Consider the following 27,255-nt stretch of genomic DNA (forward strand, 5'->3'; position numbering starts at 1 on the left):
GAAAAATGGGTGATGTTTTGGGCTAGAACCATTTTTTAGATTGAAATATTTTCCAGAATTGTTTTGCCTTTGCACCTTTGACAGGCGTTGTGTATAGAACATCTGGTTCTGTGCCATGAACAGCAAATCCAAAGATCTGCATAGTCACTGACCTCATCCATGAGCACAGTAGCTGAGCACCGGTGTCCTGAAGTGAAGGTCAACATGCACTGTGTCCAATCTTCGCCTTTATTCTAAAGAATGGGCTCGCTGACTCCATGACAAAAATTTACTGTAAGCATGTGCTTAACTAATTTTACTCGATCTTGATGTTTATATTATTTATTGACTTCAGGGAATGAGGCAGTCTACAGGCTCCAGTCAGCATCAATGTGCCAAAGTTGAGAAGGTCGAGAGGTTCAAGTACAAAGGCGTATGGTTGGTCCAACTTGTCCTGGGCCAACCACATTGAAATTATGGTCAAAAAAGCACACCCAACGACTTGACTTCCCCCGAAGTTTAAGGATGTTTGGTATATCTCCAAAGACACTTACCAACTTTTACAGATGCACCATGAAAATCATCCTATCAAGATGCATCACAATTTAATTTGGCAATGGCTCTGCCCAACTAGTTCCTTCATCTTTCTGACATACTGTGTATGCGTATGGTACACCAGCTGCACAGCGGCTCAGAGGAAAGCGCTCCAGAGGGCCATTGACAACGCCCAGAGGATTGTCGGCTGCCCTCTACTTACCTTGGAGGACTTACACAGTTCCCGCTGCATCAAAAAATCCCAGAGTATTATAAAGGACATTTCCCACCCCGGACACTCCCTGTTTGAACTGTTACCGTCAGGCAGACGGTACAGATCTACAAGGACAAGGACAAACAGACTTAAAAATAGTTTTTACCCCACTGCTATAAAGGCACTAAATGTAGCCGCCAAGGAACGCAGGGGCGATACATAATAAGAGACTGTGAAATCGACAGAAGGATGTAGGGTTGGGTGTTTATGCGTGCTATTTTCATGATATTTATTTTAGTTGTTTATCTTTTTTTAAATATTTTACCTTGTATGTATCGTTAGCTTTTAGAAATGTTTGAATGGTGCACTGACTGGCTGACATTTTACAATTTCGTTGTACATGGCTCATGTTACAATGACAATAAAGGAACTATTCTACTATTCTATTGAGGGAGAGGTTGTTGGTTTGACATCATGTTATGAAGCTCTCTATCTCCTTCCTGCACTCCATCTTTTCTTTGTTCCCGAAACGGCCTGCTATGGTGATGCATCTGCAAACTTGTGAATGGAGTTGGATCAGAATTTGCCAGACTGTTACGAGTATATCGGGATTATATTCAGGATAATAATGTTTGGATTCCTGTTGCAACAATAGCCTATAGCGCAGAAAGCAATATTCCAACAATACTTTCAAACTTTATTTTCCAGTCTTCTCTTTGATACTCAAATTTGTGTTGCTTTATTAACATCTCTTAAGTCAATGGAGCAATTGATTGCTAATACAGTTATTGTTCAATGTTGAAAACTTCTGTTGGATTACTTACCACATTTTCAAAGTGGGAGATGAAATTTTAAACTCGTATCTTTGTAATCTATACCTTGTAAAATCTTAGCCACTTAATCTTTTCAGTTCTTCAATAATCCATTTTTTACATTGAACAGCATCAGCTATCCAAAACTGCTAATCCTGGAAACCTACACCGATCAGCCAAAACATTATGACCACTCACAGGTGAAGTGAATAACATTGGTTATCTTGTTACAATGGCACCTGTCAAGGGGTGGGATATATTAGGCAGCAAGTGAACAGTCAGTTCTTGAAGTTGATGTGTTGGATGCAGGAGAAATGGGCAGGAGTAAAGACCTGAGCGACTTTGACCTGAGCCGACTTTGACGGTTGGGTCAGAGCATCTCTGAAACGGCAAGGCTCGTGGGATGCTCCCGGTCAGCAGTGGTGAGTACCTACTGACAGTGGTCCGAGGAGGGACAAACCACAAACCGGTGACAGGATGTTGGGCACCCAAGGCTCATCGATGCACGAGGGCAACAAAAGCTATCCCGTCTGGTCCGAACCGACTGTGGGAAGACGACAAGCCAGTAGAGGGAGTGTGATGCTCTGGGCAATGTTCTGCTGGGAAATCCTGGGTCCGGCCATTCATGTGGACGTCAATTTGACACGTGTCACCTACCTAAATATTGTTGCAGACCAGGTACACCCTTTCATGGCAATGGTATTCCCTGATGGCAGTGGCCTCTTTCTGCAGGATAATACGCCGTGCCACACTGCGCACAATGTTCGGGAATGGTTTGAGGAACACGATGAAGTGTTGTAGGTGTTGCTCTGGCCTCCAAATTCTCCAGATCTCAATCCGATTGAGCATCTGTGGGATGTGCTGGATCGACAAGTCCGATCCACGGCAGCTCCACCTCGCAACTTACAGGATTTGAAGGATCTGCTGCTAATGTTTTGGTGCCAGATACCACAGGACACCTTCAGGGGTCTTGTAGAGTCCATGCCTCGGCGGGTCGGCGCTGTTTTGGCGACACACAGAGGACCAACAGCATATTAGGCAGGTGGTCATAATGTTTTGGCTGATCGGTGTATATACATATATAAATATATATATATATAGATAGGCACAAAATGCTGGAGTAACTCAGCGGGTCAGGCAGCATCTCAGGAGAGAAGGAATATGTGACGTTTTAGGTCGGGACCCTTCTTCAGACTGAAGGGTCTCACCCAGGCTCCTGTACCTTTTTGCCGATTGCAGGGGTGAAATGAGTGTGTGGCCAGGATGGTGTGGGTCTGATGATGCTGGCTGCCTTTTTAGTGGGGAGGTCAGAGCCGGTGATGGACTGAGCAGTGTTCACAACCTTTTGCAGTATTTTCTGCTCCTGGGCATTCAAGTTGCCGAACCAGGCCATGATGCAACCAGTCAATATATTCTCTACTGTACAGCTGTAGAAGTTCAAGAGAAACCTCTCTGACATACCGAATCTCCATAATCTTCTCAGGATTGATAGAGGCATTGATGTGCTTTATTTATAATTGCATCAGTGTGCTGGGTCCAGGAAAGATTTTCGGAAATATGCACGCCCAGGAATTTGAAGTTTTTGACTCTCTCCACCATATAAACAGGATTGTGGGTCCTCATTCTTCCTCTTTGAAAATCACAATCAGTTCATTGGTTTTACTGATATTGAGAGCCAGGTTGTTGTGCCAGCACCATTTGGTCAATCGGTCAATCTCACTACTATACTCTGACTCATCACCATCTGTAATTCGTCCAACAACGGTGGTGTCATCGGCGAACTTGAAGATGGAGTCCGCACTGTGTCCGGCTACAGTCATGAGTATAGAGTGAGTAGAGCAGGGGGCTGAGCACGCAGCCTTGAGGTGCTCCCGTACTGATTGTTAATGAGGAAGAAGTATTTCTGTCAATTCGAACAGACTGTGGTCTGTGGATGAGGAAGTCGAGAAAGATGAGGAATCATGTTTTGTCACCTATGCTCACTGGTTATGGTCAATGGGTCAGGAAATTGCGGATCCAGTTGCGGAGGAGTTGCTGACTCCTGCACTCATAGAGATGAGTTTGGTTGGGATTATGGAGTTGAAGGTGGAGGTATGGTCAATAAATAGAAGTCTGATATAGAGGTCTTTATTATCCAAATGTTTCCAGTGAGTGAAGGGCCAGGATGCTGGCGTCTTGTTGCGACAATAGGCTAACTGCAGTGGCTCAAGGCTGCCTGGGAGGCAGAAGCTAATGTGCACCATGATCAGCTCTTAGGGCTAAAGGAATCAAGGGATATGGGGAAAAAGCAGGAACGGGGTACTAATTTTAGATGATCAGCCATGATCAAATTGAATGGCAGTGCTGGCTCGAAGGGCTGAATGGCCTACTCCTGCACCTATGTTTCTCAAAGCACTTTATAATGTTGGATGTCAGAGATACTAGCCTTGCTTTTCTTTAGTCCTGGCATGCTAGTGGCCTTCTTAAAACAGATGGGGAAAATCAAATAGGGCGAGGTTAAAGATATCTGAATACTTCTGCCAGTTGGTCTGCGCAGATCCTCAGAGCCCTACTGGCAGCTCCATCCTGGCCAGTTGTATTCTGCAGGTTCACTCTCAGGAAGGCCATTCTGACATCTGCAACAGTGACCGTTGGTACAGGAACACCCGAGACTGTTGGGGCGGATGACATTATTCCACTGACATTCTGTTAAAAGTGAACATAGAATATCTTGAACGGTGCGGAAAGATGTGTTGTTGTCAGCAAAAATGCCTGATTTCACTGTGGTCCGTTAAAGCATGCAAGCCTTGCCACATTCAACGGGTGTCCATGTGGTTACCCTGCAACTCTGGCTTTGCCCAGAATTCCCTTTGACATCCTTGATGGCTTTGCAAACATCTTAAATACATTTCTTCTACTTCTCAGATCCTTTGATGCGAGCGCTGCAGAATGAGACTGCAGCTGGGAATGGATCTCACAGTTCATCCACGATATCCAGTTGGGGAACAATTGTATTATTGTATTATTGTATTAAAGATAATTGTATTATCTTTATTGGGCACACATTCCTCTACACTCTTTCTGATGAATTCTGTGATGGTAGTGACTTACTCGTTTAGGTTGGCAGCAGACCCCTTGAATATGGACCAATCCACCAAGTTAAAGCATATATCAGAAATCGATTATGTTCGAGCAAAAATCACATGAAATTTCTCCAGAGACGTATTATCATATCATATCATATATATACAGCCGGAAACAGGCCTTTTCGGCCCACCAAGTCCGTGCCGCCCAGCGATCCCCGTACATTAACACTATCCTACACCCACTAGGGACAATTTTTACATTTACCCAGCCAATTAACCTACATACCTGTACGTCTTTGGAGTGTGGGAGGAAACCGAAGATCTCGGAGAAAACCCACGCAGGTCACGGGGAGAACGTACAAACTCCTTACAGTGCAGCACCCGTAGTCAGGATCGAACCTGAGTCTCCGGCGCTGCATTCGCTGTAAAGCAGCAACTCTACCGCTGCGCTACCGTGCCGTATATTAAACAATATACAAAAGGTTAGTAACAAGATAAATAACTGTAGGAAAATAACTGCAGATGCTGGTACAAATCGAAGATATCACAAAATGCTGGAGTAATTCAGCAGGTCAGGCAGCATCTCAGGAGAAAAGGAATGGGTGACGTTTCGGGTCGAGACCCTTCTTCAGACTGATGTCAGGGGGGGCGGGACAAAGGAAGGATATAGGTGGAGACAGGAAGATAGAGGGAGAACTGGGAAGGGGGAGGGGAAGAGAGGGACAGAGGAACTATCTAAAGTTGGAGAAGTCAATGTTCATACCGCTGGGCTGCAAGCTGCCCAAGCGAAATATGAGGTGCTGTTCCTCCAATTTCCGGTGGGCCTCACGATGGCACTGGAGGAGGCCCATGACAGAAAGGTCAGACTGGGAGGGGGAGTTGAAGTGCTCAGCCACTGGGAGATCAGGTTGGTTAAGGCGGACTGAGCGAAGGTTTTGAGCGAAACGATCGCCGAGCCTGCATTTGGTTTCGCCGATGTAAAGAAGTTGACATCTAGAGCAGCAGATACAATAGATGAGGTTGGAGGAGGTGCAGATGAACCTCTGTCTCACCTGGAAAGACTGTTTGGGTCCTTGGATGGAGTTGAGGGGGGAGGTAAAGGGACAAGGGTTGCATCTCCTGCGGTTGCAGGGGAAAGTGCCCAGGGATGGGGTGGTTTGGGTAGGAAGAGACGAGTGGACCAGGGAGTTACGGAGGGAATGGTCTCTGTGCAACGCAGAAAGGGGAGGGGATGGGAAGATGTGGCCAGTAGTGGAGACCCGTTGGAGGTGGTCAGAGTGATCTTGAAATGGATGTTGATGTCAAGATCAGTTATAAACGTCACCCATTCCTTCTCTCCTGAGATGCTGCCTGACCTGCTGAGTTACTCCAGCATTTTGTGAATACCTTCGATTTGTACCAGCATCTGCAGTTATAAACGTCACCCATTCCTTCTCTCCTGAGATGCTGCCTGACCTGCTGAGTTACTCCAGCATTTTGTGAATAAATCCCTCTGTAGATAGGTAAATTAGGTAGTTAAGAGGGAAGGAATGTGAAAATATCCTGCCATTTTCTGGCAAAGGAGCAGTTGAAAAGAGCAGCATGGGAGATTTTTAAAAACATCAGTTAGTGAGATCAGTATTCCAGGGATTTAGGAATGTGATTCAGAGATAGTGTCCACCCTCACGCAGTCATTTGCTGAAGGATATTAACCCTTTTAACTGGGTTATAAAGCTAGTTCAGTAATGGTAAAAATTATACCTATTACACTGTCAAAAATCCACCGGATTCATTTATATCCTTTGAGGAAATAAAACTTCCATGTCTGCCAAAATATCTGTGACTCAGGACTCAATTATTCCTACCCAACCTCTGAAATAGCCCAGGAAATAACATACTTGAGAAGGAAATTAACATTGGCCAATGGGAGGACATGACGTTCACATCATGTGAATGAATAAAATTCAGAAAACGAAACATGTCACTGCACAAATTTGTTAACATTTCATCAGAGCAACTAAAACTTCACAGCGATATGTCAGTGTGGACGTTAAAACAAGGGGCTGTTGCAATGATAGTGAACGTAATAGTATCCACTTGAACGAGGACACACAGGGCCATGGACTGGATGCAAAATAAGGGTGGCAGAGCAACTTGATTTAAAAAAAAAATCTCATCAGAATTAGATTTAATTCAGCATGATAAATGGTCCAGATTAAATAAACCACGTAGGTTTTATACGCAATCTTGCCTTCAAATTGTGCAGTTGTATTTTGCTGCCTGCCTGACAGCACAGTGCGTTGAAAGCGCAGAGAGACACAAAATGCTGAAGTAACTCAGCGGGACAGGCAACATCTCTGGAGAGAAGGAATGGGGGATGCTTCGGGTCAAGACCCTTGCGACTCACTCACCCACTGCAGGGGTTGGGACCCCTGACCCTGCTGTCGGTGCCCGGGCACAGATTCACCGGACCACAGCCGCCGCTCGCTTCCTCGGGACTAGATGTCGTGTTCCCGGAAAAGAGTCGCAGAGCGCGGTTCCCGGAAAAGAGTCGCAGAGCGCGGTTCCCGGGGAGGGGAGTCAGGAAGGAAAGGGCCTGGGCCTCGACCACGACCTCTCCGCCTTCCCGCAGGAGTTGGGATGTGACCGCCCGGAGCACGCCGGCCCTCGGATCCGCGCATGCGCCTGCTCCGTCAGGGGGACATGATGCTTGGCTCCAGGCCGGTTCCGCTCTCCCGCGCATGCGCCCACCGCCCGCTCCGTCAGGTGGCAGACGCCGGCCCCTCCTGCGGCTCCACGCATGCGGCCACCGCCCGCTCCGTCAGGTGGCAGAAGCCGGCCCGGCTCCACGCATGCGCCCACCGCCCGCTCCGACTCTCAGCTCCAGGCCGGTCCCACTCGCCCGCGCATGCGCTCACCGCCCGCTCCCGAAGCGCGGCCGGGCGGAGCCGAACTGAGCCGAGTCTGTCCGAGCTTGTCCGAGTGGGGAGAGCCGATCCGAGCCGAGTGTGTGTGGGCGGGGATCCGAGCTTGTCCGAGCCGAGTTTGTGGTCGAGCTTGTCCGGACCGACCCTGTCCGAGTGGGGTGTGGGGCAGGGGCAGGAGCAGGGTTCGTCTGGGCCTACCCCAGTGGGAGGGGCAGGGCCAGGGCTCGTCCGGGTCCGGCGGGACGTGAGTGGTTGCAGGGAGTCATGGCTGGCGTGGTCGGCTTGATATCGGCGCTGCTACTGCGGACAGTGAGCCGGGGATGGGCTGTGGAAATGTGCCGCCAGCAAAGGAGGTGTTGGGGTGAGTAAAGAAAGGGGCCTGAGAGCCTCACTGATTGTGTAAACCCATGCAGAGAACGTGCTGGAAGCAGGTCAGAGACCCAAAATGCTGGAGTAACTTAGCGGGACGGCAACATCTCAAGATACCTCGTCTCCAGAGTTGTAGATCAATCATATTCATCTCTGTCTATATAACCTTCACCACATATCCTATGCATGGTACACATTCCACTTTGTAATCCAGTCCAGGATTTAGGTAGGACTGGAGTTACTGACATGTTAGTTTGTTGCTTGTTGGGTTAGTCTGTTAGCTGAAGCGAGGAACGCACAGGTGTGCTGCTCACTCGGCATGGGTTTAATAAATGTTTTATGGTTCACCGAATACTTCGTAATGGATTGATTACAAAACATGGTGTCAGAAGTGGGATGTGTACCACCAATATCATCACTCACTGCACCAATTGTGGTGGCTCCCGTGCAGGGATTCGTGCAATGTGCCCCGCTTTCGGGAAAATCTGCCACTATTGTAAAAGAAAGAACCACTTTATTCGTTACTGCCGCTCTCAAGGGAATAAAGTCGAGACAAAGCAATCTCCACGTCATTCAGCCCACATTTCCTCACAAGGCTCTACAGGACCGTCTTACAAGAAGGATTGTTTCTGTACCAGACTTGCAGTCTCAACATTCATTCCTTATCAGACCCGTTATGCAAACATGAGGATCCTACAACAACGCTGCGGATCAACAATACTGAGATTATTGCTAAAATCGACACCGGGGCTCGCTGTAATGTTTTGTCCTTGTCAGTTTTCCAGAGAGTTCGAAAATCCAAGGTTGTTAGAAAAACAAATGCCAAGCTCTTCCCATTTGGGGGAGGAGAGGTCCACCCGGTCGGAAGAGTGGAAACATAGAAACAGAAAATAGGTGCAGGAGTAGGCCATTCGGCCCTTCGAGCCTGCACCGCCATTCAATATGATCATGGCTGATCATCCAGCTCAGTAGCCTGTACCTGCCTTCTCTCCATACCCCCTGATCCCTTTAGCAAAAAGGGCCACATCTAACTCCCTCTTAAATATAGCCAATGAACTGGCCTCAACTACCTTCTGTGCCAGAGACAACTGCAATGTCATATGGCTTCACGGGTTTACCACCTGGACTTTTTCATCTTCCGTGGGAACATGACCCCTCTGCTGGGCATTGATGTCTGCCATGACCTGGGTTTGGTCACCTTCGGCAAACCCATACACCAGCTCACCCCCAGCCAGGGTCCTGTTCAACAATTCCTCCCACAGTACCAAGACATCTTTGACAACAAACTTGGCAAACTCCCCCACAAGTACACCATTGTAACTCACCCAGAGGTCACGCCAGTTGTCCATGCCCCGCATCGGGTCCCGCATGCCATGCGAGACCGCGTACAGAACAAACTTAACAGAATGGAAACTCTGGGTGTGATTGCCCCTGTCAATGATCCGTCTGCCTTGGTCTCGACCAAGGTTGTAGCAACCAAGAAAAACAGGACAAAATACGAATTTGCATCAACCCCAAGGATTTAAACACTGCCATTAGACGCCCACACCACCCAGTGCGCTCGGTGGAAGAAGTCACGGCACACCTGGGAAAAGCTATGGTATTCTCAGTTCTTGATGCAAAGAACTCTTTCTGGCAGATTGCACTAGACCATGCATCCTCCATGTTGACCACGTTTGGCACACCCTTCAGACGATACAGATTTTTACGCCTGCCATTTGGAATAAACTCGGCCAGTGAGGTTTTCCAACGCACCATGGAGCAGTTGTTCGCCGGATACCCATGTGCCATCATTGTAGTTGACATCCTAGTCGCCGGACAGAACGTTCGCAAGCACGATGCAAACTTGAAGCTGGTTCTCGACCATGCCAGGGAAATCAACCTCAAACTCAACCCACAGAAATGCAGGTTCAGGGTCAACGAAGTAAACTATGTAGGTTACGTATTCACCAGCGAGGGTCTCAAACCAGACCCCTCGAAAACCATGGCTATTAACGAGCTACCAGTACCCACGGACGTGACTGCATCTGCATTACAACGGTTTCTTGGCATGGTAAACTGGGAAAGTTCATCCCAAACTTCAGTGAACTCTCTGCCCCGCTAAGGCAACAGACCCACAAAGATACAGCCTGATCCTGGCACAAACACCAGCAGAGGACGTTTGAAGCTCTCAAGCAACAGATGTCCTGCGTTCCAACACTCGCTTACTTCAATGTCAAGCTACCTGTCACTTTAACTTGCGACGCCTCCCAATATGGACTGGGAGCGGCCTGTCTCCAGGACGATGGTAAGGGCCACAGACCCATCGCTTATGCCTCCCGCACTATGACGGATACTGAACAACGCTACGCGCAAATTGAGAAAGAACTGCAGGCTGTGGTCTTTGCCTGCACAAAATTCAATGACTTCAGTTTCGGAAACCCTGTCACTGTCGAAATTGACCACCTGCCGCTGTTCAGCATTCTAAAAAAGCCCATACACGCCGCCCCAGCGCGCCTCCAACGTATGTTGATGGCATTACAAAAGCACGACATTAGGCTAATTCATAAACGCGGAAAGGATATGCACCTTGCTGACACTGTCACTGGCTCCGCACAACACCTGTGAGAAACACCTGTCGAACGATGTTGATTTTGTTGTTATGATGGTCTCCAACCTCCCATCATCGTGTCTGGACGATCTGGCAGCACAAACAGCTGCAGATGACACTCTACAGGCACTCTCCTCTGTTATCCGACATGGATGGCCAGACAAGCAATACTGACTACCACCCCTGCTTCTACCCTTTTCGTGATGAACTGGTACTTCAGGATGGCATCGTGGTGAAAGGACACAAGGCAGTGGTTCCTGCATCTCTGCAAAGCAAGGATTTTGATGCCATCCACAGGGGTCATCCCGATGTGGAGGCAACGGTTCTGAGGGCAAGGAGTATGTTTGCGTTGCCTGGAATGGCCGACTTTGTGCGTGAGAGAGTCGAGTTCTGTGCGGTGTGCGACAGCTTGGTGCCGCACCATCCCAAACAGGCCCTTCTCTCGCACCCCACACCTGACTTGCCGTGGTCTACAGTTGCAACTGACATTTTCGAGTGGCATGGCAATCAGTACCTGGTCCTAGTTGACTCCTACTCTGGTTGGTTCGAGATCGACCTACTCCGCAGTCCCACCTCAGCCATGGTTGATGAGACGTTGGCACGCCTCTTTTCAGCCCACGCGGCTCCCATCCAACTTCTCTCTGACCATGGCAGCCAATTCACTCACCAGCACTTCAAAAACTTTGCTAAACGCTGGGATTTTCGCCACATCACCAGCAGCCCAGACTACCCGCAGTCCAACGGTTTGGCCGAACGTGCGGTGAGAAGTGCCAAACAAGTGATGGAACGATCCCATCGGGCCGGTTCCGACGTCTCTCTCGACCTGCTCAATTTACGAAACATCTCTCGTGATTCGATTCTGGGTTCCCCTGCCCAGCGCCTTATGTCCAGGCAGACTCGCACCATGCTACCTGCAGCTAAGCAGATGCTACAACCGCAGGTCCGTGCCCCTCTGGCGGTCCAGACACAACTCCAACAACGCCGTGACACTCAGAAAAAATACTATGACAAGTCTAGCACACCGCTTCCACCACTAAACAAAGGCCAGGTTGTCCGCTTGCAAACGGCAAAAGGCTACGACCGGCTGGGAGTCATTCAAGGACCTACTCCAGAGCCGTGCTCTTAACTGGTCCGTGTTGGTGATGGCACCTACAGACGTACCCGGCAACACCTTCGTCCGGTCAATGAGCCAGTGCCGCCTCGACACTATCCTGACTACACCACTGTGTCTCCTCCACGGCCCAACGGTTCTAGTTCCAACGGTTCTTGCCCCACGGTCCAACAACTGCCTGCTGACCCCGGTCCAGGTGTCTCGCCTGCTGCTTCGCTTCCCCGGCTGCTGCCGAGGTCTCCATCCTCACCCTCAACACCGACCAGACCTGCTGTGCCGCCCCCTTCTCCTATTCAATCCTCGGTGAGGGAAGGTGACGGCTGGTACTGTACGCGCACAGGCCGCCTCTGCAAGTCGAACCCGAAGTACAATGATTAGTACAAGGACCGTGTTTGAACTGTCGGTGAGCTGTCTTCTCACTTGCAGCTCTCGGCGCACAGTACACAACATAAAGTGCACTCCGCCTATATTGGTGTTTCCCTATATACTCCACTATATGTTTGTTTAATTGTGATTTGCTTCTTGAAGAGGAAGGATGTAGATCAATCATATTTATCTCTGTCTATATAACCTTCACCACATATCCTATGCATGGTACACATTCCACTTTTGAATCCAGTCCTGGATTTAGGTAGGACTGGAGTCACTGACATAGTTTGTTGCTTGTTTGGTTCGTCTGTTAGTCTGTTAGCTGAGGCGAGGAACGCACAGGTGTGCTGCTCACTCGGCATGGGTTTAATAAATGTTTTATGGTTCACCGAATACTTCGTAATGGATTGATTACAAAACAAGAGTCAAAGAGTGTTTTATCGTCATATGTCCCAGGTGGAACAATGAAATTCTCACTTGCAGCAGCACAACAGAATATGTAAACATAGTACTCTGTAAACAATATAATAAACGAGAGAAACAAGTTCAGTGTGTCCATTTCGAGCCCTTGCACGTAAAGTCATAGGGCATGATGCACGGAGTCGTTCAAGGGTTCTGGGGGAAAAGCAAGCTTTCAGCATACACTTGACACACAAGGTACGTTCTTACCTGGAAAATACCGTAAAAGTGGTACGTTTTTGTGCTGCCTGTCCCACTGAGTTACTCCAGCATTTTGTCTACCTTCGATTTAAGCCAGCATCTGCACTTCTTTCCTACACATTTTGTCCGTTCCACTGCAAAATCTCCTCTATGTATGTCTACTTTGAAGAGGTTCTCCTCCTTTCTCCGACGAGAGTTCAGCAACATCCTCTCTCACTGCTCCCCCTCTCTGATTCCGCTATATTATATTGTCAGGCCAAACCCTTGGCCATCCTTTTCTCCTTAACTTCATCCAGCCTGGCCACACTCTCTGTCTCCATTGTCTTCCAATTCCAGCATTTAAGTGAGCTGATTTAAATTCCTCCACCATTGGTATCCATAACCTTAAAGACTTTGCAGGAATATCTTTTGAAATCTAACCAGATCCACTGGAATTGGTCTCCTGTATACCAAAGCAAGAAAAAGGAACTGTAAAATATAAGTAAGCCCTTTTTCATTAAGCCCTAAGGAAAGACACAAAGTGCCAGAGTAACTCAGCAGGTCAGGCAGCAACCCGGGAGAACATGGACAGGTGATGTTTTGAGCTGGAACCCTTCTTCAGATCATCCACAATCAGTACCCCATTCCTGTTTTCTCCCCATACCCCTTGATTCTGCTAGCCCTTTTCTAAAGTTACAGTATTTGACTGTTGTCAGTATACCAATTGCCCTACAATAAAAATTGCCTTCCTAATTATTATTTATAAATTCAAGATCTTTGTCAAATGCTCTTTTATATAATGTTCTGTTTTTCATTGTATTTTGGTCATCAAGTGAGCTCTGATATTGACAAAACTTCTAAGTTTGTATTGCCACATTTGCAATCGACCATATGAAATAACAAATGTAATTTAAAGTTATGAAACACTTTCTTCATTTTTGTTACGTAGCTCCCATTTCCCTAAGCCAACCCAAAACCTACACCAGTGTCTGTGTGGCTCTCTCTGAGACCGTCTCCTATCAAGAATTACAAAAGCTGCTGAAATCAAACCAAATATTTTTGATCGATGTCCGAGAACCCTGGGAGCTCAAGGAATATGGGCAAATTCCTGGCTCTATAAATATACCACGTAAGTATATCATTATGCGTGTGATCCATCTGTTGGCATATTGTAATTTGCATAACAAATATATTGTGAATATTTGAAAGATGCATGAAATTGTAAAAAATATACTGGATGTGTTGCCAAATTATTTAAGTTTGATCATTTCTAACAGTAACAGGTGTAACGGGCTTAGGTGTTGACTCAACTGTAGGCTTGTTTGGCTCTGTTTTAGTACACTGACTTTGACCAGAGGAATCTGTTTCTTTGTCTGTACTAACTGAATTTTGTGTTTCAACCACAGTGGTCTTTTCCAACTCACTTTCAGATAAATACTCACGGATTAGGAATTCATGCTCAATTTTTGGTTCATCTTTGGCTGGAATCATTTGATCAACATGAACACTTTTGATCTTACCTCCAACTTCAACTAAGTATCTTTTTGTTCCACACACTTCCACAATTTTCCCATCATCTCATTTGTCTCGACTAGACTTGTGAGGACTGAGAACATGAACTTTCTCATCTGACTTGAAGTTCCCCTCCTTTTTGTGGGAGTCAAAGTGGCGTTTTTGACTTAACTGTTTTTGCTCAACTCTCAAGGCCAAATTGGGTTGAACTAGACAGGCGTATTCTTGGCCTTCTCTTCATCAACAGTTCTGCAGGTGAGTAACCCGTTGTGTGTTGTGTGGTTCTGTACTTCAGCAAGAAACTAGCCAAATGATGTTTCATGCTGAGCTTTGAACTACCCTGCAAAACCTGTTTCTTGAGAGCATCTTTGACAACTCTAGCAGACCTTTCTGCCACCCCATTGGAGGCTGGATGGTATGGGGGAACAAATGTGTGTTTTACACCATTCCACTGCATGAACTCTTTGAACCGTTCTGAACAAAACTGAGGCCCGTTATCAGAAACAAGTTCTTCCGGTAAACCATGGCATGCAAAAATTTATCTCAACTCATCTATGGTACACTCAGCAGTAGTGCTTGACCCCATATGCTTAACCTCAATCCATTTGGAATTACCATCTACTCGTACCAGAAAGTGATCATTACCCTTTTCACAAAAATCTACATGAACTCTCTGAAAAGGTCTACTTGGCCATGACCAGTTGCAGTGGTGTTTTTGGTGGTTTACTCTGGCAATTTTGGCACACGCTACATTTGCTCACCAGTGACTCGATGTCACTATCAATACCAGGCCAATACACAAAACCTCTGGCAATTGACTTCATGCTTACTATGCCAGGATGTTTGGCATGAAGTTCATCCATGATCTTGTTTCTCAAAGACTGGTACAACCACTCTGGTACCCCACTTAATGCATCCCTGCTCACATGATAATTCATGGCGTCGATTATAGAAAGGCTTCAGTTCTGAGTTCAGAACTGAGTTCAATCCACTATCGATTTCAGTCTAACCATTCAATGTCTGCTCATAAAGCACAGTGTCTTTCACTGTTTCTGCTGCAATTTCTGTTGCAGTCACTGGAAAGTCTTCATCTACAACTTGCAGTGTGTAGATTGAATTCTCACTTCCCATGTCAGAGTTCTCATGGGGCAACCGGGACAACGCATCTGCAACTGTGTTGCACTTGGAGCTTCTGTACTCAACCTTGTAGTCATACTGGGACAGCAGAATTGCCCAGCGCTGCATCCTTGATGCCACCGTGGAAGGTATAGCTGACTTGGGACCAAGTATCACTAGTAGCGGCATGTGATCCGTCACTAGGGTGAATGGTCTGCCGAGAAGAAATTGGTGGAATTTCTTGATTCCGAACGCGATGCTGGGTGCTTCCTTTTCTATCTGCATAATTGCGCTCACTCGGTGATAGGATGCGGGATTCAAAAGCAATAGGCTTTTCCTATCCGTCATCCATTACGTGGCAGATCACCACACCATAACTTGAAGCATCACAAGCAAGTTTCATCTCGCTTGTCATGTCATAGTGAACAAGGAGTTTGTCACTTGTCAAGTTTTTCTTGCAGATGTCATATGCACGCTACTGTTCCTTTCCCCACATCCATTTCCCATCTTTTTGTAGCAGATGATATAGTGGCTTTAACACGATTGTTAAATCTGGAAGGAATCGTGCATAGAACTGTACCATCCCAAGGAATGATCGTAGCTCTGACACATTATTGGGCTTTGTAGTCATACTGGGACAGCAGAATTGGGTGGGGGGGTGGGGGAAACCTTTCTCTTTTAGGTCTCTTCCTCACGGCGCGGGATGCGGCTCGGCCGCGGGGCCTTCCATCGCGCGGCTCGGCCGCTGGACTTAACATCGCTGGTGCGGCTCGGCCGCTGGACTTAACAGTGCCCGGTGCGGCTCGGCCGCAGGGCCTAACATCGCCCGGCGCGGCTCGGCCGCGGGGCCTAACATCGCTGGTGCGGCTCGGCCGCTGGACTTAACAGTGCCCGGTGCGGCTCGGCTGCGGGGCCTAACATCGCTGGTGCGGCTCGGCCGCTGGACTTAACAGTGCCCGGTGCGGCTCGGCCGCGGGGCCTAACATCGCCCGGCACGGCTCGGCCGCGGGACTTTTCATTGCTGGTGCGGCTCGGCCGCTGGACTTAACAGTGCCCGGTGCGGCTCGGCTGCGGGGCCTAACATCGCTGGTGCGGCTCGGCCGCTGGACTTAACAGTGCCCGGTGCGGCTCGGCCGCGGGGCCTAACATCGCCCGGCGCGGCTCGGCCGCGGGACTTTTCATCGCTGGTGCGGCTCGGCCGCTGGACTTAACATCGCCCGGTGCGGCTCGGCCGCGGGGCCTTCCATCGCCCGGTGCGGTTCGGCCGCGGGGCCTAACATCGCCCGGCGCGGCTCGGCTCGGCCGTGGGGCCTAACATCGCGCGGCTCGGCCGCGGGACTTAGCTGCGCACGGCTCGGTCACCCGGCTCGGCCGCGAGACGTTTCAGCGCCCGGTGCGACTCGGCCGCGGGGACTTCCATCCCCTTGCGGGGACTGTGCGGGTCGGTCCGGGACGAGCTGTCTGTCCGTGGGCGTGGGGAAGAGAGTGGAAGTTTTGTTGCCTCCATCACAGTGAGGGGGTGTTTGGAGTCACTGTGATGGACGTTTGTGTTGGGGTCATGTGTCTTGTGTTCTTTTTTTGTGTGTGACTGCTATGTAGTTTCGTTCGGTACCTTGGTACCGAATGACAAATAAAGCTCTGTTGAACTGTTTGGAGCATTCACTATTGCTTCAACTTTCGTCTTCACAGGGTACAGTCCGTTGGGGTCTACTTTGAGTCCAAGGTAGACCACCTCTGACTGTGCAAATGCACATTTACTTTTTCGCTGTTTGACGTTGTGGCAGTTCAGTCGTGTGAGAACTTGCTCGAGGATTTCCAGATGTTCTTCCATGCCCTCTGTGAATATCGGTAGGTCATCCTGGTTGCACACACAGTGCGGAATGCCTTGCAACATTTTGTCCATGACAGACTGGAAGATTTTCGGAGAGGATTTCAGGCCAGAGGGCAGCTTTGTATATGAATACAAGCCCTTATCTGTGTTGATAGTCAAGTACCGCTGACTTTCCTTGTTGACGTTGAGTTGGGTGTAAACGTGAGACAAATCCAGTTCAGTGAAGACTCTTGCTCTGCTAAGTTCTGTGTACAGATCTTGCGAGGTTGGCAACGGATATTGTTCGTCGTCAACGGCTTGGTTGATTGTGAATTTGTAGTCACCGCACAATCAAACAGTTTTGTCGACCTTGGGTTGCCCAGTTGCTCTGGTCCGTCTTCAGGAGTACTCCATTCCGCTCCAACCTGTCGAGTTCCTCCTCCACTTGTTGCTTTAGCGCATATGGTACAGGTCTTGGTCGACAATACACAGGTCTCACATCTTGCTTAGGTCGAATGTGTGCAGAATATCCCGTTATTCCCGTGTAACTGTCGGCAAAACTTTCTGCATGTTTGCTTGTGACATTTTCAAGACGTGATTTGGACAAATCAACGCTGAAAATGTTCTTCCAGTCTAACTTTATTCTACTCAGCCAATCTTTTCCAAGGAGGGTTGGTTTATTTCTGTAGATGGCTACTATGATGGGCAGTGTTACTGACTGACCATTATGCTGAACTTTACAGTTCATTTGTCCACATGTCTCCAAAACTTCGCCCGAGTAGGTTCTCAGCTTGACCTTACTCTCAGACAATGGTGTCTGTGGGAACTTTGTTTCGTACAGGCCTTTGCTCATGCCGAATAATCTGCTGCCGTGTCAATACACATATCGATTAACTGTTTATTAATCAATAGTTTAGTTCGAAAATCCTTGCCTTGGCTGGTTGTAGGCTTATCGATGTCGGTTGCATAAATGGTGTACAACCGAAGTTCATTTCCATCTGGGTCCATCTCCAAGTTGTGAACTCTTTTTTGGTGTTGTCGCTTGTTTCCCACAGATTGTTTGTTTCCTGCTTTAAGCTTCATGTGTTCGAGAACGGCCTTATTTGTTTCAGTCACGACCTCTCCTTCACCGCTAATCTCCATTATGTTGTTTACCATGAAGAACATGTTCGGTCTTTCCATATAGCCCGTGCACACCGCCATCTTGTCCATCTCTTTTTTTTAAAAAGGACGAGAAAAGTCCACTCAAAACCCCTATTTCCTGTCTGTTCTGGTGTAACAATTCACCTAAACCTTAGCTGTACAAAGGCTATACTAGCTTGAGGAACTCGACACAAAAAAAACAGTCTCAAATCCTATAGAATCCCATCCTCGTCGCCAATTTTGTTATATTCCGGATGGTAGAATGAAGGACTAGACACGTATTAGTTGCCGGTATCACGTGCGTTTTTATTACCCAGCATTCCCTGCTTATATTGAACACCAACTCATTAACATAAACAGGAATATGTATGAAACTGTTACATGTGCCATGACCAGTGAGATATAGTAGAAAACAATACATGAGAAATATGATTCCATGAGGAATACCGAAAATGCTAGAATTGTTCAGTCTTGAAAGGAAAGCACCATGAGAATCTCCTTGAAGTTTAAAAGATGCATGACATCTAAAGCATTGTTTTCAAGGGGTTTGTAAGGAGTTTGTACGTTCTCCCCGTGACCTGCGTGGGTTTACTCCGAGATCTTCGGTTTCCTCCCACACTCCAAAGACGTACAGGTATGTAGGTTAATTGGCTGGGTAAAATGTTAAAAAAAATTGTCCCTAGTGGGTGTAGGATAGTGTTAATGTACGGGGATCACTGGGCGGCACGGACTTGGAGGGCCGAAAAGGCCTGTTTCCGGCTGTATATATATGATATGATAGATAGAACAGAAAGAGAAGAGCACACATCATTTCAAAGGTAAACTGTGCCAATGTGATTTAAATTAGACCAAGAGCAGGAAAAGACATGTGGCTTGGAGATAGGAAGGCTATAATTTTAGATGGTCTTCTGCAAAAATGAGAATAAATATTGTAGCAGCCTATTGCTTATGGTAGTGTATTAGCAAATTCTCTAAGCATAGCATTGAGGAATAGATTCGGGATTTTCATTAGAACCCAATTATTTTATTGATTTAACTGCATTTGAGTGTGCTTAGCAAATTTTAGTGCGAGCAATATTTCAATGCCTTTCAGATTGACATTTTCAAATATAATGTTACAAAGCCACATAGGGAACTATTATTGAGAGATGTCCAAAGATTCCGATCATTTTATTCCCAATTGAATCTTAAATTTTAAAATGATAAAAACACACATAGTGTAACCTTCTCGGAATATCCTCCAAGTGAAACAAAAGATCCTCGGAGGTCTTGATAGGATATGCAAGAAAAGGATCTTACCGTTTGCAGCAAAATCTGCAAGTAATAGACAATGCCTCTGAATACAGTTCCATCCACTTAATATAGCAGAGTTGCATTTCTTGTTTTGATATTTTACGTCTTTGGAATATGCATGGTTTTACCTGCAATGTTTGGTGTGTTGACAATGTTTCATATCTGGAATTTTACATCCCTACCTTTACATAAATAAATATGAAACACTTACCTTTACTTATTTTTGTAATGAAATTCAATCTGTTTGAAAGTAGTCAGTGGTAAGCAGGAAACAAAACATTGTCTTCGATATGTGGTGATTTTTAAAAACAAAAGTATCATCGCTGTTTTACAGATATATTGGTTGAAATGTTTACTCTTTTTATCTCATTTGCCTAAAGTTGACCAAGTGGAACAAGCCTTGCGTTTGGATCCCAAAAGTTTTACGGAGGCATACAATGGGCAAATGCCAGCGGCGTTGGATAAAATTGTATTTTCATGTATGGCAGGAATCCGGAGCAAAAAAGCTTTAGATACTGCTGTATTTTTAGGGTACAATAGGTGAGTACAGTACCAGCAACTCAGTAATTGTGGGGTTTTTTTGTTTAGTTTTACCTCAATCAAAGTGCTGGAATTGGACTGAATTCATAGATTGTTACAGAACAATATTTACAAGGCAAAGTGCTGGAGTATCTCAACGGGTCAGGCAGCATCTCTGGAGAAAATGGGTGGTTGATGTTTTGGATTGGGACCAATCTTCAGACTCCAGAGATGATGCCTAACCCCCTGAGTTATTCTAGCACTCTGTGTCTATCTTTGGTATAAACTAGCACCTGCAGTTCCTTGTCTCCAAAATTTACAAAACCACTGTCCAAGATAGGAAGGAGGCAAGCATTGTGATACTACATGCCATTTCTTAGCTGTTGGGAAATTCCTGGAATTCATTATTAAGTAATATCCTTGAAAGGGGGGGGGGGGGGGCATTATATGCTTAAGCTAGGTCAAAAGCAAAATAGTGTTTTAAATAATTCTGTGACTAGTAGTTTGGGTTTAAAAGGAGCCATTGGATTTTGAGTCATTGGTAAAGAGGCCACACAAAAGATACATGCTGATACAATTAACCAGAACATCTATCTATATCTATATATTACTAAAACTGTTATTTGTTATGAGGGTCGATGTATATACAGCTTTTTTCCGCGAGTAGTAGCTACTCAATAACCAAAAGTCTGTAGTCTCTTTTTGCTCTGGTTTATTTTACTCCCATGTTTAAACTGTAATGTTGTATTCTTAATGTTTTAATGTTTTATGCTTTATTCTTAATTGTTTACTGCATGTTCGTGTTGTTACTTGCAAGCAGAGCAACAAGGCACATTCCTTGCATGTGTACAGAGTTGGCCAGTAAACTTATTCATTAAACCCCATCCTCTATTTCGTGATTCCCTAACACTTCCCCTCATATTCCTTAGGATGTAGATGAGGTGATCTTTTAGAGGTATATAAGGTCCTAAATTTTGATGTGATGCGGTGCTATATTCAGCCAAATAAATACCATTCATGAATTAATGATTTTCTCTTATGGCATAGTAGCAGGGGATTAAATAACTGATTGCTGTTTTGTGTTTCAGAGCTGTACATTTCCCCGGTGGTTGGGAAGAATGGGAAAACCGTGAACTTGCCAAGTAAAAAGGATGAGCTATTTCAGGCACTTCTTGTGGAAAGAATTCCCAAAGTGTATAAAAAAAATAAATCTAGAAATGAAAGATAGTCTGACTAGTTTAAAATATGCTGTAAAGTAATCATGGTCAGCAAAATTACATTTATACATTTTTAATATTGATTTTTTTTTCCGATCATTTTAACACTGAATATTTGAGTGTATCGTTTGATATTTATTATCTTTTGTTAAGAAAACAATATTGTTCTGTGCATTGTGCATAGTTGGTTAGTTTACAGAATTAACCAAGAGTAGTAATGATGGCATAATTGATGAATGTCAGTGAGTATTGTTTGGAATTGAAACCTAAGGAAGGTGAATGAAACAGCATTTGCTGATTTTAGCACACATCTATACTAATGTAAAAGCAAAATGTTGCAGGATGGAGAAAACTGAAATAAACTAGAACTAGTCAGCAGACTGGTTAGTATAAATGGTGACAGAAAGAAGATATTAGCATCTGTGGAGTTAACATCTTCGGTCAGTGGCCTTTTGTTACAACCAATGAAAAATGATTAGCTTGAAATGTTGATAGTATTTCTCTCTACACAGATGCTGCATGCTGTTCACAGTGACATTGAAGGTAGTGCTGCCTTCTCAGTTATATGACTAAGTTTCACTCTTCACTTGACTGTAGAATTTTGCATGTGGGTTCCCTACTTCCCTATATCCTCTGGTTTCCCTCCTCTGACGAATTAACTACTGCAAATTGTCCTTTGCATAGATGGATGATAAGAGAATCAGGATAGAGTCGAAAGAGAATGGACAACAGGGAGAAAATTGGGAGGATTCTGAGAATCAGATTATTCTTGATGGGCCAAACAACCTATTTATAACAATAAAAATAGGCTGAGTACTTTCAGCGTTATTTTGTTCGTATCTCTCCAATTCTCAGGTTTTCTCCGGATACCTGGAGTATCCATCGAAGAAAGGTCCACATCAATTCTATTTCTGCTCCACATATGGTCTCTCTCCTGCTGAGTAGGAATTTGAAGCCATTTTATTTGTGAAAGCTAGTTGATTCAAGTTAATAAACCTAATGATTACCACATTGTTTGCAGTGCGGGTTAATTTTTACATGTTACACCTATGTTTTAAAGCACTGTTAGCAAACTACTTGAATATTTTTGTCACTGAAATTCCTGGAAATTATTTACTGTGAATGTAGGTTTTACTTAATGTTTTATCATAATTGCTTCATGATGGCTTTCCTGTGAACCAAGAAAATGATATATTATTTTTACATTTATCTTTCCTTAATTACCTCTGCAGCCAAATCATCATTTTCTTTCACATCATCACACTCTCGTACCAACTGACAGACAGCATATCCAATGGACAAATGAGATTAGCCAGTAGTGTAACGTCTGAAAGCCACGTGTAACTTCTAAAAGGTCATATTTATTATCAGCGCAAAGATTTGTTTGCATAAAAATAAGTGATTTTCCGATGTTGGCCTTTGCAGGATTTTTTTATCAGTTGAAACTAGAATTTGAGTGCTGCACAGAAGCAGTCATTATAATATTTTCTATGGCCAGGTTTTATTACCAATAATTAATTATAATTTTGGTAAAATTCCTTTAATACTCAAATTACAATTCAATAAAAAAATTGGCAGTTGAATTTTAATAAATATATTGTTTGAGTGCCTTGAAGGCCATTCTTTCTTCCTCCCCTATATTCCATGGCATTGTTAAATCCCAACATATAGCAAGAAGGTAGCTGATTTTTAAAAAAAAATGATGGATTGGTTGTGTGCAAAATATGTGGTAATTGGAAATGCCCAGGCAGATTAAGAAACTGGGACCAATTTGTAGAATTGAGGGTGTGTCTGGTTTAGCCATTATCCTGTTGAGAAAAGATTAAACAGATGAAATCTGTTTTAAGTTTATAAACTGAAGAAAGATCTTGAGGGGGTTTGGCAGGAAAGAAGCTGAGAGGATGTTTTCTTTAGTGAGTTAAATGTATAAATAGGAGAGATCACTTTGTGAGAAAGAAATAAGAGATGTTTTAAGAGGAATTTTGACAATTGGATTTTGAGTCTTTGCCGTTCCATTCTCGAGAGCTTGGAGTCAGAGTTAAAAATATTCACGGCCGAGATAAATTTTTGCTTACAGAGAAAGCAAGGGAAATAGGGACCAGTCTGGAAAGTTGGTTTGATGCCAATATCACAGAATGGGCTTCTGGTTTCGGTCACTAACCTGTCTCAGGATAGAGATTAAGGAAAATTAAGGAAAGCGATGGGACAACTCAACCAGCCTTTGTGGAATTTAAAGTAGGGTGGATGGGCCAAGGAAAACTTGTTTTTACTTCAAAATTGGAATGGCTGATAAGGTCTGAGGGATCCACGGCCTTAGTGCAGGTATACACAAGGTAGTGTCTTCCACTGTTATCACTCAACCTGTCTGCTCCTGAAGAAATGCCATACTTGAAGCTCTTCTACCAGTTTGAGTGGTGATGGCTGAGGGATTCCCTTTACTTTGAGCATATCTTCAGTTTTTTCCTCTGCCTCCCAGTAATCACTTCATTTGACAGAATTCCCATCTCAGGGGATTGAGCATACAGCCAATTTAGCACACCCATCCCAACCAGCAATGTAATTACTGTTTTTAAATGGAGAACAGGCATACAACAGGTATAAAAACCCATCTGTTGCTAACAATTGAAATGGTTTATTTTGAACATGTTTACATTTGTCATCTGCTGGACAAAGGTATAACAATTTTAAAACATCAAAATAGTTTGAGAATGCTTTAATTTGCATTTCAATTTGTTTAGTGTAAATGGTTAACAGACACAATATGTTCAATTAACTTGATCTTTTAATTTTATAACTAGCGGCAATTAACTATAAGGCATTTTCTGATGATCATTTAACCCACCACAGCTAAGGACAGAAACTGTAGACGCTGTGAGAACTCCACAACCATGGCAAAACGTGCTACTCGTTCAAGTCATCAAGTTCCAGTCTTAAAAAGGCTCCCGACCCATTTTCTACAGCAATGCTCTCAAACCCGTTCAGTTACTCCAACAGTTTGAGTCTTAATTTGATTTATCTACCTCTCTCTGCACCTCCCTCAGTCGTAGTCATTAATTTATATGCCATGCCTGGGTAAAGATTTAGACCGTTTAGATGGAGGCATTTCAGCCAGATAATTGATGAAACAGCACTGATTGTTGGTTTGAGGCATAGATAAGGGAATAGTGTGAAAACAAAACCACCTATTTGCCATTAATTGTGGAATGAAAATGGATCAGTTTGCCACTTTAATGCATGTTAGTTTCACAATTCACTTTTAATAGCATAAAAACATGTAACGGTGCTTTCTAGGAATTTCAGTGGTAGAGATTGTTCTTCACAATAATAATGGTCTCCACTGACTCATGAAGAAGGAACTACAGATGCTGGTTTAAACTGAAGATAGACACAAAAAGTTGGAGTAACTCAGCGGGACAGGCAGCATCTCTGGAGAGACGGAATGGGTGACGTTTCGGGTCGAAACCCTTCTTCAGACTGACTCCTGATTGTTTCCACCCCTATTTTCTCAGAAAATTTTACCTGCATCACAAAATATTTTAAAAATATGTTAGCATGGCTCAAGAGGTACCAATATAATAATACCCCAAATATACCCCTTTCTGTAATGGAACTAATAAGAGTTGCAATAACATGATGCTTTTTGGACTACATGAAAGATATAGCCAATTAACCATTTTAAGTGCAATCACATATGCAGGGGTGACAGCAGTAGTTTCACAATTACACAATTTGATGCACTTATACGAATCACTCAAATGATGGCAAATTAAAAAAAACTGGTATAATCCAAATAGTGATGTTAAGAACAGCAAAGGGAAAACACCCCCAAAAAGAAAACAATTTAAACAGACGAACAGAAAAATACAGAGTATGCATGTTTATGCTTTGTTCATGTCAGGATATTTATTTTTTTAAAGCCGGTGGTCTCCTTTTAGCATTGGTTCATTTAGTTTGTTTTGAAGGTCAGATAACCACTTTCAAGTTCTTAAATAATAGCCATAGATTTTTCAACCTTACTATTGCCATACATTTTGTGTACTCAGACAAAGCCAAAATATTAGTTGTTGCATCACAAGTGTTACAGTAGGCCTCTGCATCGACCAAACTAGAAGTAACCTAATTGAAGATCATCTTTAAAAATAATTCTGCACATTTTTTTAAAAACGAAAAGCAATGCAAAAAAAAGTTTTAAACCAGAGCTTTGAATATAAAAAGGGTCAACCCTAATGCATCAGGAAACTTGTGTGGGAAATATAAACTTTGAACCCAATAGAAATATCTCTATTCCAAACTTTACAGGTTCCATTTCATCTTTATTTTAATCCCATATATCTCAAGTATTGTGTAGGAAGGAACTGCAGATGCCAGTTTAAACCCTAGACACAAAATGCTGGAGTAACTCGGACTGAAGAAGGGTCTCGACCCGAAAAGTCACCTATTCCTTCTGTCCAGAGATGTAGCCTGTTCTGCATAGTTACGCCATCATTTTGTGTCTATCTCAAGTAATACTTTGTTGATTAAAAAAAAAAGATACAAGTCTTCTCCCAAGGAAAATATAAGACACTTAGAACAATATTCCCCTTTTCCCTGCCAATTACTGAACCATTTTTCTTTGGATTATAATTCAGAATTCAGTTGGGAAATCTATACAAATCATTTACACTGGTGGAGATTTTATTAGACATAATTCTAAAATGCAGCACGAGCAAGACAATGAATAAAATGTCCTCTCTCAACATTTGACCAAAACTACAAACAAATAAAACTCAGTATTTGTTTTGCAGCAGCAGATCTTAGAGTTCAGAGTATTCGTATCCAAAAGCTTTTTTATTCTGAAAAACTGCAACAATTCTCAATCTCACGCATCTTCTCTCCACTGTTTTTTTCTAGCAGAAGTCTTCATGAAGTGTAAGGAATTTCCTTGGCTATCACAGTTGAAATCCACTCAACTCTTAGTCTTTCATGGAATTGAGTTTCTTAGGACTGACTGTAGGTGGAATTTTGACTACCATTAGGCCCCTGTTCTCCTTCACTGCAAGAAGGAAGCAAAGAATACAAATTAAAAGTGAAAATAGAACACCCGTTGAAATTAAAACATCACCATTTTCCCTCTTCCCAACTTTCTCCACATTTTAACAAGATAATTAATTGAGCAACTTCTGGACCAGTGGTACAGTTATCATCCAAGGATATTGCATTTCATGCAACTATTCTTTAAACTTCCAGTTTAATCGTACACAGCATTACAAGTTCATCAGTCATAGGGGGAAAATAGGCCATTTGGCCAAATCAAGTCAATCCGCTATTCAATCATGGTTGAACCATCTTTCCCTCTCAACCCCATTCTCCCCGTAACCTTTAACACTCTTACTAATCAAGAAGCTGTCAATCTCTGTTTTAAAAATACCCAAAGACTTGGCCTCCATAACCATCTATGGCAATGAATTCCACAGATTCACTACCCTCTGGCTAAATAAATCCCTCCATTGTAAAGGTACATCCTTTTATTCTGAGGTTGCGTCCTCTGATTCTAGACTCTCCACTAGTGGAAACATCCTCTGTACATCCACTCTATCCAGGCTGATTCTTATTCAGTAAGTTTCACTGAGCAACCCCGCTTCCACCATCCTTCCAAACTGTGTTTCTTTGTATAATAATATGTATATTTTTACCCAAGCATAATTGCCCTTCAGTAAGTGGTGTTGAACTATTTTCTCGAACCACTAAATACTTTCTTATTACAAGCACTCTCAAGGTTTAGGGTATAGTTCTAGAATGTTAACTCTGATGATGAAAACATTGAGAGATATACTTGCAAGTCTTTATTGTGTGCTATTTAAAGGATTCCTGTGCACCAATTTCCCATGTCTTTCTGGGTGGCAAAGGTCACAGGTTTGGAAGATGGTATCAAAACAGAGTTCATGAGATGCTGAGGAAAAATAACTGCAGATGCTGGTTTAAATTGAAGGTAGATACAAAATGGTGGAGTAACTCAGCGGGTCAGGCAGCATCTCGGAAGAGAAGGGATGGGTGACGTTTCGGGTCGAGACCTGAAAC

General features: G+C 44.3%; 3 protein-coding genes across 7 annotated transcripts in view; 1 reads left to right on the plus strand and 2 right to left on the minus strand.

Annotated features, from left to right (window-relative positions):
* Window positions 1–7,292, minus strand: part of usp45 (ubiquitin specific peptidase 45) — a 109,719-nt gene extending 102,427 nt beyond the window's left edge. For both annotated transcript variants that reach the window (XM_078399700.1, XM_078399699.1), the window contains exon 1: window positions 6,995–7,292. The gene's annotated coding sequence lies outside the window, so the exon portion shown is untranslated. The remainder of the gene's footprint in view (window positions 1–6,994) is intronic.
* A 202-nt stretch (window positions 7,293–7,494) lies between these two features.
* On the plus strand, window positions 7,495–22,708 carry tstd3 (thiosulfate sulfurtransferase like domain containing 3). The gene is made up of 4 exons (XM_078399705.1): window positions 7,495–7,871; window positions 13,538–13,717; window positions 19,843–20,002; window positions 21,070–22,708. Exons 1-4 carry the CDS (start codon window positions 7,775–7,777, stop codon window positions 21,125–21,127), a joined length of 495 nt encoding a protein of 164 aa, XP_078255831.1. The 5' UTR covers window positions 7,495–7,774; the 3' UTR covers window positions 21,128–22,708.
* A 1,188-nt stretch (window positions 22,709–23,896) lies between these two features.
* ccnc (cyclin C) overlaps window positions 23,897–27,255 on the minus strand; it is a 30,299-nt gene continuing 26,940 nt past the window's right edge. The window contains exons 12-13 of one of the 4 annotated variants that reach the window (XM_078399702.1): window positions 26,149–26,230; window positions 23,903–24,717 (exon numbers count right to left, since the gene is read on the minus strand). In XM_078399702.1, coding sequence (XP_078255828.1) covers window positions 26,176–26,230 — 55 coding nt within the window. In that variant the 3' untranslated portion in view covers window positions 23,903–24,717; window positions 26,149–26,175. Of the gene's footprint in view, window positions 26,231–27,255 lie in introns of all 4 variants that reach the window. The other 3 variants (XM_078399704.1, XM_078399703.1, XM_078399701.1) reach the window with 3 other exon arrangements.

Source organism: Rhinoraja longicauda, chromosome 5 (assembly GCF_053455715.1).
Source record: "Rhinoraja longicauda isolate Sanriku21f chromosome 5, sRhiLon1.1, whole genome shotgun sequence".
NCBI lineage: Eukaryota > Metazoa > Chordata > Chondrichthyes > Rajiformes > Arhynchobatidae > Rhinoraja > Rhinoraja longicauda.

What these genes read in the sequence shown, in the direction of transcription:
- tstd3 (XM_078399705.1), top strand. Translation starts at nt 7,775, where the DNA reads ATGGCTGGCGTGGTCGGCTTGATATCGGCGCTGCTACTGCGGACAGTG. An exon ending in CCAGCAAAGGAGGTGTTGGG is followed by an intron (nt 7,872 to 13,537) that starts GTGAGTAAAGAA and finishes TTTGTTACGTAG; the next exon opens with CTCCCATTTCCCTAAGCCAA. An exon ending in TGGCTCTATAAATATACCAC is followed by an intron (nt 13,718 to 19,842) that starts GTAAGTATATCA and finishes ATTTGCCTAAAG; the next exon opens with TTGACCAAGTGGAACAAGCC.